Genomic DNA, 15,926 nt, shown 5'->3' with positions numbered 1-15,926 from the left:
CCCACTATAAGCCATTCAGAAGACAGTGCGAATGTTATTTTTGTTGAGAGAATTTGTTTGCAATTAAATGTAATTCTTCCTTAAATAAATTTAACCAAGAAGCTCCCTTTTAAGGAGCTAAAAGATAAAATCTTAGTGGCTACTTATAGATCTTTTTAATGAAAAAAATTATAGTACTCTAGGACTTGTGTGTAAAGTGACACCAAATTATAGAAACAACAGGGAAAGGAGACCTTAAGAGTTTCTTGGTCAATTTTCTTTTCGAAGACAATTCAGCAACTTGTTCCAGAAATTTCTGGATTATTTTATTTAATTAATTATTCAGGGTCATCTTCATTTATTTAAGCAAGATATGTGAAACTATGCATTATGGATCCCTAAAACTATTGAAATATACAACTACTTTCTCCTAGATCCGTTTAATTTGGTTCAGCTTGTCATCATTCCTTTACCACCAATAAATTTTCAAAGCACTATCCCCTCACCTAGAGTAACATTTAAATTGCTTAACTTTCTCATTCTACCCACCAAATCTCTTCTCAAAAACTCAGTTGTTCTGAGACTCCTTCAGAAATGAAAGATTCTCAATAGTTAAGATAACCAATATCCAATATCCTGGATTTTCATTTGAATTTGACTTTTCCCTAATGTGTATTTTAACACTTTCCCATGTTCCTCTTGAATAAATTTTGTCCAAAAACTTCTGATTCATAATGGGCCCTCATTCAAAATTAAGAATTAGTTTGATATTACATGTAATTTCTCATTAAAAGGGAAGACTTGAAAATTGCTAATTTGAAAATTATTTTCTGATCCTTTTATTCGCTCTTTTTTTTCATCCTCAACTCCTCCCACCCAGTGTTCTGCACTAGCAAAAGCAGAATCAGAGGAACAATGTTTGTGTTTGATGAAGGAACTGGAAGAAGACAAAATTCATTCACTCATTCAGCAGCTTTTTATTTGTTCACTTAATCACCAGATTATGCATCTTATGGCAAGGACCACCAGAAGTCTGTGATATATCACAAATATTTGTCCAAAGTTGTCCAAAAATTGGGAAAGTAAACAATCTCCCAGAGACCTGGCCTAATTTGAGACTGCAAGGGGAAAATGTTGGCAAATTTTGTTCACAAACAACATCCTATATAGTGATAAACATTAGTTTTGGTAGACATTAGTTCGGAGAAGCTACACATAAACACACATATACACCAAACTGAACTCCTCAGCAATCCAAAAGCAATATGCAGTGGAATGTGAATGTTGGTGCACAACTTTATGTACTACTTTGGATAAATCACTTAACCTCTCTGAGATTCAATTTCAACATCTTTGAAATCAACGATGACCTTTATTACTCAATAATTTTATTGTCTTCTAAACAGAGAAACCAATTAAATGTTTGCGCATTATGATTCACTTTTTTCCAGGGCAAAATTTCAAAGTCCTAAGATTTCTTCACCACCGTTTAGTACTTCCTAATGTCCTTTCTGGGAGTTTATCTTCCAAGATACTTAGGGAAGTACACCACAACTCAGTTTCTATGGGGTCAATTTGTAATATATTCTCTTTTCTTGCATTGTATAAATACTCAACCAAAATAATCATGCCCACTACTGTGTTACCTCAACAATTTTGAAACAGAACACTGAAGCTTTTGTTATTGTGAAGTGTCATAGGAAGTGCCATATGATTCTGAGTTTATCTCAAATAATGCTGTGAAAACACTGATACTACAGAAAATAGAAACAGCCTCACTGCTATTTTCATTTTTTCTAATGAACACAGAGGAGAGGCTTAGATCTGAGGAAGAAAAGGTCATAAGCTGGAAACATAAGGCAGCTATTTGTTACAAATTTTAAATAGTTGCAATTTGGTTAAAGACTCTAAGCAGGAATATAAAATCTATATATAAGACGTTTAAACATATTTCAATCTTTCATGCAATGGTTATCTGTCATTGGATTCCTTGTGGTGTTTTGCACAATGAGTAAGTTACAAGTAGGTTAGAGATGCACAGGATTGCAAGCTTACTAGCCAAGCCACGACACAGAAAGTTATTGGTGTTAAGTGACATAGACTGAATCGCTGCAAGCTCCCCACACCGCCAAAGATCATGCTGGCAACACTGGTCCCAGGCATCAAATGCCCAGATATTGGTTCATTTTGTTCAAGGCATCACACACTGTGTTCAAATCACTGCGGAGGTCTTGCACCACGTTTTCAATACTTCTGGTGTCTTTCAGAACTTCAATACTCTGTGTGTAAGGATTGAAGTATACAGAGAAGGGACGGGTAATTGACTTTGCAAAATCCCTGCAGAATAAACAGAAATAGAAGGATATGCAATCAGTCCCACTGGTACAAGAGACAGAAGGAAGAAGCAGAACCAGAAAAAGAAAAAGTATTGTATTTTCTCTAGATGGAAGGAAAACAAGTTTACCTCATCTTTTCTTTGGCTTCTTCAAAACTTTCTGAAACAAAGTAAGCTTCCTGGAAGGTGGTGATAAGGCATTCCTGTAAGCAAGTTGTCTTTGGGTCAAAGGCTTTCACACGTGCCTTGTCAGAAAGAGCATGCTGCAGAAAAAAAACCACAAAACCCGTTAAACTCCATAATGAGACGTCCAAAGTGCCATGACATCACATTTCTACAACACATTCTATAGCTCAGTAAATCCTACACAGCTGCTCTGTTGTTACTCTGTCATGAAATACGGAGCTCTCCCACGTGCAAGGTAAATTGGGCATAGGGTTTTTTAAGAGTCTTTTAGGTGTTGAGGGTGAAATGAGATTATGGTATTATTTTATTGATTATCAGCCAAATTCATACTGGAAGACAAGTTCAGAGCTATAACCCAATAGAAATGGAATTTTAAATCTATGCTATGAATAGAAGCAAGGAGAGCATACATGTGCTCATAAATTTAATGCTATAAGCAGTGTACTAAAATTTTACTTAAATGGTAGAAGTAATAATTACCTGTGTAGAAAGGTAATTGGGGCTTTGAATGAACTATTTTTGGATTAATTGCAAGACATTTTGAGGCCAGGTACTGTGTATCAATGGAGTCTAGAGTGGACCTGGATATTTGAAGATTCTTGAAAAGCAATCATTTACCTTCTACCAAGTAGAGCAGAGCAATATATAGCAGATAAACATTGCCAGGTAGAGGGACAAAAAGCTAATATTAATAGTTAATAGTTATGCCCAGACCTGGCATTAGGAAAATAGGGAAGCTGGTACAGTTGCTGTTTGAACCATCATTAGCTCCCTTTTGCTCACTTACGTGACTGGCACTGAGAACAGCAAGGAACAAGGAATGATTGTATTCTCAAGATAAATTTAGTGATGATAAAAGTTTGTAACAATTTCCTGCTATATACAGCCTGCCTACTTACAGATCCTCGAGATGGAAAATTAATGTGCATACAAATCAGTAAGGAGCTTATCAAAAATGCAGATACCTAGGTCTCAAGTCTATTTAGTAGGTCTGGGTGAAACCCAGAAATTTTTATTTTTATTTTTTTAAGATTTATTTATTTATTTCTCTCCCCTTCTCCCCTACCCCGGTTGTCTGTTCTCTGTGTCTATTTTGCTGCATCTTCTTTGTCCGCTTCTGTTGTTGTCAGCAGCATGGGAATCTGTGTTTCTTTTTGTTGTGTCATCTTGTTGTGTCAGCTCTCCCTGTGTGCAGCACCATTCCTGGGCAGGCTGCACTTTCTTTCTCGCTGGGTGGCTCTCCTTACAGGGCGCACTCCTTGCACGTGGGGCTCCCCTATGCGGGGACACTCCTGCGTGGCATGGCACTCCTTGCACGCATCAGCACTGCAAATGTGCCAGGCCAACTGCGCACAGGTCAAGGAGGCCCGGGGTTTGAACCACGGACCTCCCATGTGGTAGACAGACACCCTAACCACTGGGCCAAGTCCGCCACCAGACATTTGTATTTTTAAAGCATCCACAGTGTCTCTGACATAATTGCTTATGAACAATATTTTGAGAAATACTCCCCTAGATTCTGTGCTTTCCTTATTTAAGTGATAAATTAGTTGGGGGAGAGAGAGAAAGGGATAGCAGAAACTGCCTCAAACTAAGAATTAGAAAACTTGGGTTCTAGCTCAGGTTTTGCTACTATCTAACTGGGTAACTCCAGCAAATTATTTAACCTCCCTATGCTGACATTTCCTCGGCTGTAAATGAGAATTTTGGGCTGGGTAATTTCTGAACACTCTCTCTATTCCAGCCTCTAGATACCATCCAAAGTATTTTTTTTACCTTCTCAATATCAAATAGTTAAGGTTTCCTGGAGAAAATCTGAAAAACCTTTCCTGTTCAATATTCTTGGTGCATTCCCCAACAATTTCAAACTGCATGGAATGATTTGCAGCCCTTCACAAGGGAAGACTGTGATCCCCTAAGTTTGAAAACACAATTGAGAACCAAAGGATTGACACACGCAAGAAAGAGCACACAGCCCCTATCCTGTGTGATTTGCTTCCCCACAAAATTCTGTTGTCTAGTTTAATGCATATATGAATTAGGTAATACAGAGGGCCTCTCAGAGTGAACACATATTTTTGACCCACAGAACAGCTTCATTATGAGTAGGAGGTCACCACACCTGCAAATACATTTGTACTAGATTCAGTACAGTGCCATGAACATCAGGGAATTTTGGCTCCACATGTCTAATAATTCTGTCCACATTTTAAAAACAACTTCACGGTTTCAAGAAACAAAATTTCCTTTATGAGAGCTGCTGCTTCTCTGCAAAAAATAAAGGCTTCTTGTTGGCTTGCTGTGTTTTTCAAAATTAGAAGTTGCCTTCTTTGCAGTCATATAATCTGGTTGCCTTTTATTATCTATAGTATTTTGTTCTAATTGTCTATGCATTCATCAGTACATAAGGAAGAAAGTGCAATGATTGATTCAGGGTCCTCAATTTTCTACTCTCTCACCTCCATGCTTAGTGGCAAAGGCAGAGTGCCATTGCTTCCCTGAAGAAACTCTAGTTTTCATTAGGCCAAGAGCAAGAGCAAGAAAGAGGTGAAACTGATCTGCTTGGTTTTATGATACTTCAATAGGATATTAGCAATTTTAGCAGTCACTATATATAAAGGATACCTCCAGAAAGTGTGTGTAAAGTAACAAAGACTGAAATCAGTGGCGTTTTAGAAAAATTCACATGTAATGTTCCCACTGGACACTCAGATGAACTCATTTAGACGATTTTAACTAGTAAAGTGGATAAAGAGAAGTTCTTTGAAAAGTTTACTAAAATTGACAAACCTTTAGCAAAACTGACAAAGAAAAAAAGAGAGAAGATACAAATAAATAAAATCAGAAATGAAAAGAGAGGCATTATTACTGAACCCACAGAAATAGAAAGAACTACAAAATTATTAGAGTCCTTTATTAGCAGAACAAAATTCAGAGAGAGAGGGAAAGCCACAAGAAGCAAGAAATTGAAGGTCAACAGTACCTGGGAGAGAAGGGAGATGCCAGGAGACACTGCCACGTGTCTTGCCATGAGACAAGCCAAGGACCAAGGATCGCCAGCAGCCAGCCCAAGAATGCCACAGTCTTCAGGGAGAAAGGATCACCTTGACGATGCCTTGATTTAGCTTTCTCCTAGCCTCAAAACAATGATTTAATAAATTCTTATTGTTTAAGCTGACCCTTTTCATGGTATTTGCTTGAGCAGCCAAGGAAACTAAAGCAAAAGGCATCCAAATTGGAAAGGAAGTAAAATGTTCCCTATTTGCAGATGACATGATCCTATAAATAGGAAATCCTGAAAAATCCACAACAAAGCTACTAGAGTTAATAAGTGAATTCATCAGAGAGGTTGGGTAGATCAACACCCAAAAATGAGTAGTGTTTCTATACACTGGTAATGAACAATTGGAAGAAGAAATCGAGAAAAAGAAATTCCATTTACATTAGCAACTAAAAAAGTCAAATATCTAACAATAAATCTAATTAAGGATAATAATGATTTGTACGCAGAAACATTGCTGAAAGAAATCAAAGAAGACCTAAATAAATTTAAAGACATTCCACATTCATAGCTTGGAAGATTAAATATTGTTAAGATCTCAATTCTACCCAAAGTGATTTATAGATTCAGCATAATCCCAATCAAAATTCCAAAAACCTTCTTTGCAGAAATGGAAAAGCCAATCTTCAAATCCATATGGAAGAATAAAGGGCCTAAATACGTAAAGCCACCTTGAAAAAGAAGAATAAACTAGGAGAGAGTATAAACTGCAATGCAAACTATAATCCATGCTGTGTAGCAGTACTCCAAAATGTGTTCATCAATTGCAATGAATGTACCACACTAATGAAAGAAGTCGTTGATGTGGGAAAAGTGGGTGTGTGGGGAGTGGGGCATATGGGAATATTTTTTAATGTAACATAATATGTGACCTACATATTTTTTTTAAATAAATTAAAAATATGTTTAAAAAATACATTACAGGGAGCAGATGTAGTTCAGTGACTGAGCACTATCTTCCCACATACAAGGTCCCAGATTCAATCCTCAAACCTGGTACCTCAGAAAAAAAAAAAAAAAACTCAGACATCTGATTAAAAAGCCATAGTAATCAAGCATCATGGTACTGGCACAATGATAGACAAATAGACCAAAGGAATTTAACTGAAAGTTCAGGAATCAATTGTCACATTGATGACCACTGATTTTTGACAAGGAGCAAAGACTACTCAATTGAGAAAGAATGGTCACTTCAATAAATGGTGCTGGGGAAATTGAATCTCCATTTGCAAAACAATGAAGGTGGACTACTACCTCAGATCACATACAAAAATTAACTCAAAAAGGATCAAAGACCTAAATATAAGAGCCAGAGCTATCAAGCTCCTAGAAGAAAAAGTAGGGAGGAATCTTCAGTGCTTTGAGTTAGGCAATGGTTTCTTAGACTTTACACCCAAAGTACAAGCAACAAAAGAAAAGAATAAGTAAATGGGACCTCACCAAAATTAAAAACTTTTGTTCCTCAAAGGATTTTATAATGAAAGTAAAACAACCTGCACAATGGGAGAAAATATTTGGAAACCACGTATCTGATAAGGGTTTACGACCCAGAATATATAAAGAAATCCTACAGCTCAACAAAAAAAGACAAACAATCCAACTTAAAAATAGACAAAAGTATTATCCATAACTTACAGAATTGTGTGGGATAGAGTAGAAACTACAATGTAAACTATAATCCATGCCTAGTAGCAATGCTCCAAAATGTGTCCATCAGCTGCAATGAATGTACCACACTAATGAAGGATGGTGTTAATGGAGGTAAATGTGGGCAGTGTGGGGAGCGGGGCACATAGGAAACCCCTAAGGATTTTATGTAACATTTGTGTAATCTAAATATCTTTTTTTTTTTCAATTTTGAAATAGTAAATTACTTAACCATAGGAGATTATGTGTTTAAAAATATTTCTAAACCATTTTATCAACTGAAATCATTCTAAGTAAAATGGTTGACCAAATACAAAAGATTAACAGATTAAGGGGTTTTACTCTTGTAGTATCCTTGTTATTGGTTTGGAAAATGTAAAGATGGAGAGGTCCATTGTTTACTCAAAACAAGTCATAGATACTTTCTTTACTGTCTGTTACAGAAATTCTTCTATGGGTTCATTATCTCCATCAATAAAATAATACCAGTTGTTTTTTTAAAAAATGGGCAAAAGACTTGAATAGACATTTCTCCAAAGAAGATATATAAATGGTCAGAAAGCACATGAATAGATGTTCAACATCACTAGCCATTAGGGAAAAGCATGTCAAAACCACAATGAAATACAATTTAATACCCACTAAAACAGCTACTATTTTTAAAATATAGATATTTACAAGTGGTAGGGATATTTATTTATTTATGGTGGGAAAATAAAATGATGCAGCTGTTGTGGAAGACAATTTGGCAGTTGCCTCTAGAAGCTACGTATAGAATTACCATATGATCTGACAATCAACTTCTAGTATATTTCCAAAAGAAGTGAAAACAGGGACTCAAACAGATATTTGCCCACAATGTTCATAGCTGCATTATTCACAATCGCCAAAAATGGAAGCAAACCAAGTATCCATCACTTAATGAAAGAATAAACAAAATGTGGTGTATATAACAATGGAATATTATTTAATCATAAAAAGGAATGAAGTTCTGATACATGTGACAACATGGAGGAACCCTGAAGTCATCAGGTTGAGTGAAATAAGCCAGACACAAAAGGACTAATATTTTATGATCTCACTTATATGAAATATGTAGAACAAGCAAACTCACAAGGTTAGAAACTAGAATACAGATTACCAGGCAGCAAGGTGGGAGTAGGGAACAGAGAGTTAATGCTTAAATTTTACAGAGTTTCTATTTGGGATGATGGAAGAGTTTTGGTAATTGATATTGGTAATGGTAGCACAGTATTACTGAAGCATGTATTTGAATGTGGTTAAAAGGGGGAAATTTTAGGTTGCATATATGTTACAAGAATTTACAAATTTTTTGATATCCATGTGACTATACAACACAAAGAGTGAATGCTAAAGTAAACCATGAACTACAGTCAATAATACAATTATAGAAATGTGCTTTCATCAATCTTAATAAATGTACCTCACTAATGCAAGGTGTTAATAATAGGGTGGTAATGGGAACCCTGTATTTTAAGCATGCTTTTTCTGTGAAGCCCAACTTCTCTAATAAAACCAAACACAACAACAAAATGAAAAGCCCAGATGATTGTTTTGATATCTTTTTGGCCCTAACAGAATAAATACTTGTAAACTAGATGTCTGTGGATTCACAACATGTAATGTGAGGCTAAGAGCATTGCTTAATGGCAACACATATCACATTTGCCTAATGTAATATTCAAAGAAAAACTGGAAGTTGATTGTTTTAAACTCTCATAAATGCAATGCGCCTGCATGTGGCTTTGGTGTCTGGTAAAATGGATATCTGGTAGACCCTCTCCATTCTTGGCTGACAGGAGCAGTGCTGCATCTTGGCTCTTATGCATATAAGGGTAATAATATTACCCAAGCATTAGCCTGGAGAATGACAAGAAAGTCATACAATACCCTGGAGTTGGGGGAGCAGCCCGTGAATGAGGCGACAAAGGTGGTGATCACTCCTATAAATCTTTTCATTTACCTGAGGTCAGCTCTCCTGTATGATACCTGCCAGGATCACCCATGCAGTCAAGAGGTCCCCTGTCTCTGAATACTAGAGTATGGTCCAGGGGGTATAAAATAACATCCATGTCTCCCTTGATTCCAAAGGTCTCTGCCCAATGGAGTAAAGGTACACTGAATTTGCCTCTCAACTCCTGTCCATGTCTCATGCCTCAGTTTGGGGCCATTGTGCCACCTATCTGTGCCCAGAGTGGATTCTCTGTAAACATTGGCCCAAATTACTTAATGCCTCCAGAAAACTCTGCGGTAAATCCTTCTTGAAATGTTAACAGCCTGATATCAAGAAGTCTGCAAGAATTAATCCAATTTCCTGTAGAGAAAGGCTTTATAACACAGAGAGAACCTGGCTGACAGTCTTTTACTCTCAAACCATTTTAAAAGTACAGAAATGCTAGAGAGCCACATTCTCTTGTCTAAGCACTCTCTACAAGGACTATTTTGGATTTATCCATGATGCCAAAGGTAAGGGTATACGACTAGAAGCCAGGAGACCTGGGTTCTAAACTTTGCTTTCCCAGAAGTTGGATGTGTTACCAAATGAGTTAAACTTCTCCAGGCTGGGCCTCAGTTTCCTCTTCAATAAACTATAAAGATTGGCCTACATGAATTCTAAGGCTCTTCTTAGAACACAATTTTTGTAGGGCCTGCAAATACACAGCATTCATACCACCAGCCCTCCCTCCACCCCAGCCAATATAAATCAACCTCAGCAGCCCTTCCTACTGAGCCTGGACGTGGCCTTTCCACCCAGAAGGCCATTATCAATTAACTGTCTTTACCACGTGAGGAAACTCCTATTTACTATTCCAGTCTTTTGAATATACACAAACCCTTTTTAAAATTTTTTTTAAAAAAATGTCCCGTAACTCAAATTTTAGTAGATAATATAATAAGATGACTAAGAGCCTAGGTCCTTAAGATAGGGAGGTTGAGGGTCAGATTTAGCTCCATTCCTTACTAAGTACCTGCCTTGAAGCAAGTTACTTCACTTGCATAAGCCTCAGAACAGTCATTGGGTAAATGGGAATACCAACAGCATCTACGACCCAAGGTTGTGGGAAGGATTAAACTAGGTAATGCATGCAGTGTCTGGTACAGGCGAAGCACCCAATATATTTAGTTATTACTGCTAACTCAGTCCAGAGATAATAATTGGTGCACGTGCACATTCAGCCACCCTTTTACCATTTGTGCAGCCTCTCCCCCAGAGGTCTGGAACCCACAGACAAGGAAGCATAGGCCTACCTACCCACGAACTGCAGCATTCCTGTCCTTCATCAATTTAGAATCTTCCTTCCTCCAAGCCTTTGCAATGACACAGAAATTATTATTTTCACAATTCTAGATGTAAACCCTGTGATCCTCACGCTCCATATGAGGACTGGTTAAAGTAGGGGGAAAACGCAAGTGTGAAGTCAGGTTTATGGGTAGTTTTGGCCCTAGATTCTGAAAAAGAATTTGCAAACCCTCCTACACTCACATCACAATCATCTTTTCCCACATCAGAACAAGAACAAATATATATTTATCTGTAATCATTTTTGAACCTGCCTCAAACGTTTGCCCTGCTAACCAAGCACAATCTGGCGTCAGCATCCCCATTGCCAAATTGGACAATGATGGCTTCGCTCTGTATTTTTCTCTATCAGTGATGCTGTAGGTTTCATCAGGTTGCATAAGCTGCAGGAGCAAGGGAACAAATTCCTTCTTCAGGAAATCCCTTTATAAAGGCTGAAGACACGTTTTAAGTTTCCCAGTTCTCCTGCATTTGCTTTGCCACTACTAACAGTGCCAGCTTTGTGCAAGGAAAAGAGAGAGAGAAGGGAGGCATGTGCCATTTGAGAAGGGAAGCGTGTGCCATTTGAGAAGGGAAAGGGTCTAGGGGCTCAGAAACTTACTAGTCCTAACTCTAGCCACGCCACTGACCCACTGCATGACGTGAGAACCCTCAGGTCTCTTGGGCCTCTTCTCTACAGCAAGGCAGTAATTCTGAGCGCCTCCCAGAGTTGTTGCAAGTGGTCGTAAGTACAAATGATTGTAATAAATACAAAGCATTATGAATGCTGATTAATAACTATAACGAAGGCAATGCAATAAATTCACTATGCAAGGATATCCTAAAACTAAAGCCAAAAAATAATAATAGGTAATTAAAAACTAAAACTAAAACCTAGAAATTCATCAGCTTTGTCAAAATCTGAAAAGCAGAGTGGAAAAGTTTATATATAATATTCCAGCAACTACTGTGGAAACAGTCACTAAAAAAATCTAATTGCTGACCTTAAGGAGATAAAGAACTAGACCTGACCAATAAAAAAGAAGTAAAAATTGCCTTTTGACTTTGAGATGGATTAACTCTTTGTGATCAGAGTTAGCAAATCCATCAATTAGTGATCATTTCCTTACCATTTAATATGAATAGTCTTCCCTGTTGCTCCTCTAAGAGAATTAGGTTCAACAAAGACCCAAATTAGTCACTTTCTTAGAACTTCCCTACTAGAGACTTCAAGTTCCTTGAAATTTGGGGCTACCCATTCTGGATTTGTTGAATAAAATGAATTAATGAATAGTAAATGAAAAATGACAGCCTTTTATAGCAAGGTCATTTCTGAGATACAGAGAAGAAGCATGAAAGGAGAGACACTAGACTGTGAATACACCAGTCAATTACCCTATTTTAAGTCACATTTCCAGGTGATTTAGCTCATTATTAACTGTTATTCCCAGTGATGGGTGTTATGGAAAGGCTCCACCCAACATACTTTCGGAATTCCTGTAAGCACATCATGGAACACAGAATTGGGACAAGAGAGAACATAACCACTGCTGGAAGAAAAATAGTCTTTATGGTTATCAGATTTGTGTTAGCTTTTGCAAGCTTTCCCATATTTATTTGGTTTCTCTATTCAAAGATAAAAGTAAGCATTGTCAAGAAAAAAATAGAAAAGAAAAGAAAAAATGAAAGGTATCCTTGCAAACTACACACACCACTCGGAAAAATTTGGCCAGCTCTGAAGTGCAACAACTAGGCCTCAGGAAAATTGAACCTCTTAAAGCACAAATTTTTAAATGCATTCTCTTCCAGGAGAAAAGGTGAGTGGTGGCTAGTTATATACAAGGTTTAAAGATTATAACCATACCTCCAAAAACTTAGCTGGGAACTACGTTTTGGCTGCAACTGGATCATAAAATATTTTACTACAAAAGATAACTGCATTCAAAATTGTAAGGCAAGGGGGTTTACACAGGAATTATAATGCTTTTAATGAAGTTATCCCTACCTGAGTTCTGGACCATTATTTGTTCATTCAAACAAAATTTAGACAGACAAAAGTATTCAGAAGTGCTATGAGAGGGCAATGGGCTCTTCCACAGAGCAGAGCAGGGAGGGGGCTGAGGGAAGGGGTGCTCAGGAAAGCATTTTATGTTATGTATTCTCTGTGAACAATCAGAAGCTATTTCTAATGGAAAGGATTTCTAAATTGTAAAAACGGTCCAAAGTAGCCATCACAGGGATGTTGGAGTGTTGAAATTTGAAAACGGAAGAATGCTAATGACTGGAGGTGATGGACCAAAGCAAGATGTGCAGCGGACAATGCCCTCCGGTGTACACATTTCTGGCTGATTGCCATTTCCAGAGGATTCTGTCTGCACCAATAGAAACAAAAACAACAGATTCGCCCCACTGCTGCCTAGGCATGCCTCATTAACCAGACCAGAGCTCCACGACCAAAGTTGGAGAATGAGAGAGATTAGTTTCTTTTGTTTCTGTTGTAACTTGTAAACCTTCTCAGGAGAATTTAAATAGATATAGCTCAAGAGCTACATTGTTTTCTAACTCTTTGCGGGGAGGGGAATCAAGAAGTACTCAACAGATGGCATGGTTTTCCAGGGATATGACATCATGCTATTACTATGGACTTTGGCCACTGCACTGAACTGACCTCAAATGGATCATTTTTTTTTTATATATATTTTTTGTCTTTATTTATTTTTTTAATATTACATTCAAAAATATGAGGTCCCCATATACCCCCCACCCCCCTCACCCCACTCCTCCCCCCATAACAACAATCTCCTCCATCATCATGAGATCAAATGGATCATTTTGTTGAGAATTTAGTAAAGACGATTTTACCAAGTACACCAGGCTTTCCATAATGTTAACCATTTCCTTCTACGCCGCCAGGCAGAACCCCAAGCAGTCCCAGCACTGCCAGGGTCTGACTAGAGCCCAGGAGTAGTCCTTCCTGCCCTTACTCTTTCCATCCCTCAAGAACCAGATTGGGCACCAGAGTCTTCATCAGGAAGCCTTCCCAGACACGGCTTATTATGTGCCGTGCATATTTGTTACCCTTGTTGTTTCATCTGATTGGTTGTTTTCTCTTGCTCTAGCATGTAAACTTCTTGATAGCAGGGATTCCAGACAGTATAGTTTAAGGATTAAGAGCAGAGATCCTGAACCCCGGACTGCTGGGTGTGAGCCCAGCTCCAACACTTGTTAGCTATGTGACCTTGAGCAAATTCCTTGATGTCTTGATGCTTCCGGTCTCTCACGTGTGATAATAATGTCACTTATATGATTGAATTATTACGAGAATTAAGTGGGTTAATATGTCAAAAGCACCTAGAACACTAAGGTCTATTTAAGTGCTGGTTGAGGTTAATGTTTTCCTTTTCTTCTTTTTCTTTTTTGTCTTCTTTACCTTCATCATCATCATCATTTCTCTTTGTATCCCCAGTGTCTGGCACAGAAGCACATAGTAGGTGCTCAAAAAGTGTTTGAGAAATAACAAACAAATGGAGTCATACCAAGTGAGCAGACCCAATAAAACTATAATTAAATGGCATCTTTCAAAAGTGTAAACAAAAAGTTCAATAAGCATCTATTTCCTAATTATATTATAAAAGGACAATCAATGCTTACAACAAAAACTCTAGGAGAGTATATAATCCTGAGTAATCAAAGAAATATTATGTTATTTTCAGTACCGTTTCTAGACTGTATATCACATTGCTCTCTAAATTCAGCAAAAACTTGCTACTCCACTGTGGTATAGACAGCAATTCTTAAGTAACCAGAATATTTAAATTATCCAAATGCTCCAGCACCAAACATTTCTGAATAAATGGTCATTTTGCTGTCTTACTGGATTTTAATGCCAAAAAAAGCATTCCCCTAGGCTTCACTGTAAGTGTTGGATAGTTCTCTGATCACATGGCTTAGGATTTTTATTTTTCCAAATTTTATTGGTCCATGAAAGTTTTAATACATATTAATTTTGAAGAAGCTTCAAATGCCTCTTTGGGAAGTAAATGCTTGGGAGTCCCAAAGAGGCCATGATGGTGACAGAAATCAGAGGAGCCAAGCCAAGCTCCAGAGTGAATTTCAATCAGTAGGATCACTGCTAGTTCATCACCCACTTTTCAGCAGAAAATTTAGGCCAGCCATTTGTTACCCAGCGTCTGAACATGCATTTGTCATTCCTGTTGATGTCTGCACATGGCTGCTCATCCATTAGAGTCACACCACAAACCCGGAAAGGCATGACCCATTTTCAGAAGTGCAAAAAGTTAGGTCAGCACCCACCTCTGAAGTGGCAAATCCTCTGTATTAAATATTTACGGGGTATATGCTAGTAGAAATGCTCAGACAAACAAATCAATATTTTTCATGACCTTGAACCAGTTTGCTTGGGAAGGATATTTTCATTCACAACTTCATACCTTTAATTCCCCAATGGAGGAAAGGAGTCCAGCTCCATATGCCCGCAGCTGCCCTTCTTGTTTGCAGAGGCCAAACTCAATTGTGAAGAAATAGCACTGGAAAAAAAAAAAATCCAGTGAACTGGTCAACAGGTTCTTCAACAGAATAAAATGGCACCCACAATAAAATGGTGCATTGTGCACAATTTCTTCAGTAGTGTCTCTTAATTAAACACATTCCAAGAGCATTTGTTGAAACCTATACTCTTGCTTTAACCCTCCTTAGGATAAAAGTATAAGGAAAATATCTTAACTACAGAGGTTCTTATGCTTCCTGGATTCACAACTATTATGGATCAAAATGTATCCCCTGCAGTAATTTCAAAAATAAAAGGACACATATTCAGGAATGAATGCATGTCACATTGATAATGCCATAAGGAAATGCTACTATATTTACCAAGTCGTGTTGCAATGGCATAAATTAAGTTCATGCAAATGTGGAAAAATAGTCACAAGCCAGTAATCCCAAACTGGTTATTTTCATTCAACAAGCATTTATTGAGTCCCACTAGGTACCAATGCTTGACACTGGGCACACCGTAGTAAAGAGACAAGAGAAAGACCACAATAGCAATTATATGCCTACCAAATCACCGAAACCACAATTCCAATATGATTTTTTAGTGAAATATTAAATTTATATCTATATAAGCACTTACATGCGTGTATGTTTGTGTTTGTGTACATATATATGTATTTTTATTAATTACTTAATTGGTCCAAGTTTTATCAGCATCAACTACTATAGAATATTAAAAGTTTACAATTGGTTCTGCTAGGTTTAAGAAATCATCTTAGACCAAAGGTTCTTAACCAGAGGTCCACAGACCCCCAAGAGATCATGGAAAGATTTCAGGTAGTCCGTGATCTTGAAATGAAAAAAATCAATATATTAACTCTACTTTCTACCTCTAACTGAAATCT

The 15,926-nt window shown here is 37.5% G+C and overlaps 1 protein-coding gene across 1 annotated transcript in view; it reads right to left on the bottom strand.

Annotated features, from left to right (window-relative positions):
• Positions 1-936: 936 nt before the first annotated feature.
• TPH2 (tryptophan hydroxylase 2) overlaps positions 937-15,926 on the bottom strand; it is a 97,052-nt gene continuing 82,062 nt past the window's right edge. Inside the window, exons 9-11 of the mRNA XM_058309235.2 lie at positions 14,961-15,056; positions 2,444-2,577; positions 937-2,316 (exon numbers count right to left, since the gene is read on the bottom strand). Of these exons, the coding sequence (XP_058165218.1) occupies positions 2,142-2,316; positions 2,444-2,577; positions 14,961-15,056 (405 nt within the window). The 3' untranslated portion in view covers positions 937-2,141. The remainder of the gene's footprint in view (positions 2,317-2,443; positions 2,578-14,960; positions 15,057-15,926) is intronic.

The sequence above is a fragment of the Dasypus novemcinctus genome, chromosome 12 (genome assembly GCF_030445035.2).
Source record: "Dasypus novemcinctus isolate mDasNov1 chromosome 12, mDasNov1.1.hap2, whole genome shotgun sequence".
Lineage (NCBI taxonomy): Eukaryota > Metazoa > Chordata > Mammalia > Cingulata > Dasypodidae > Dasypus > Dasypus novemcinctus.
The sequence above is the reverse complement of the archived record's forward strand: the minus strand, read 5'-3'. Positions and strand labels throughout refer to the sequence as shown.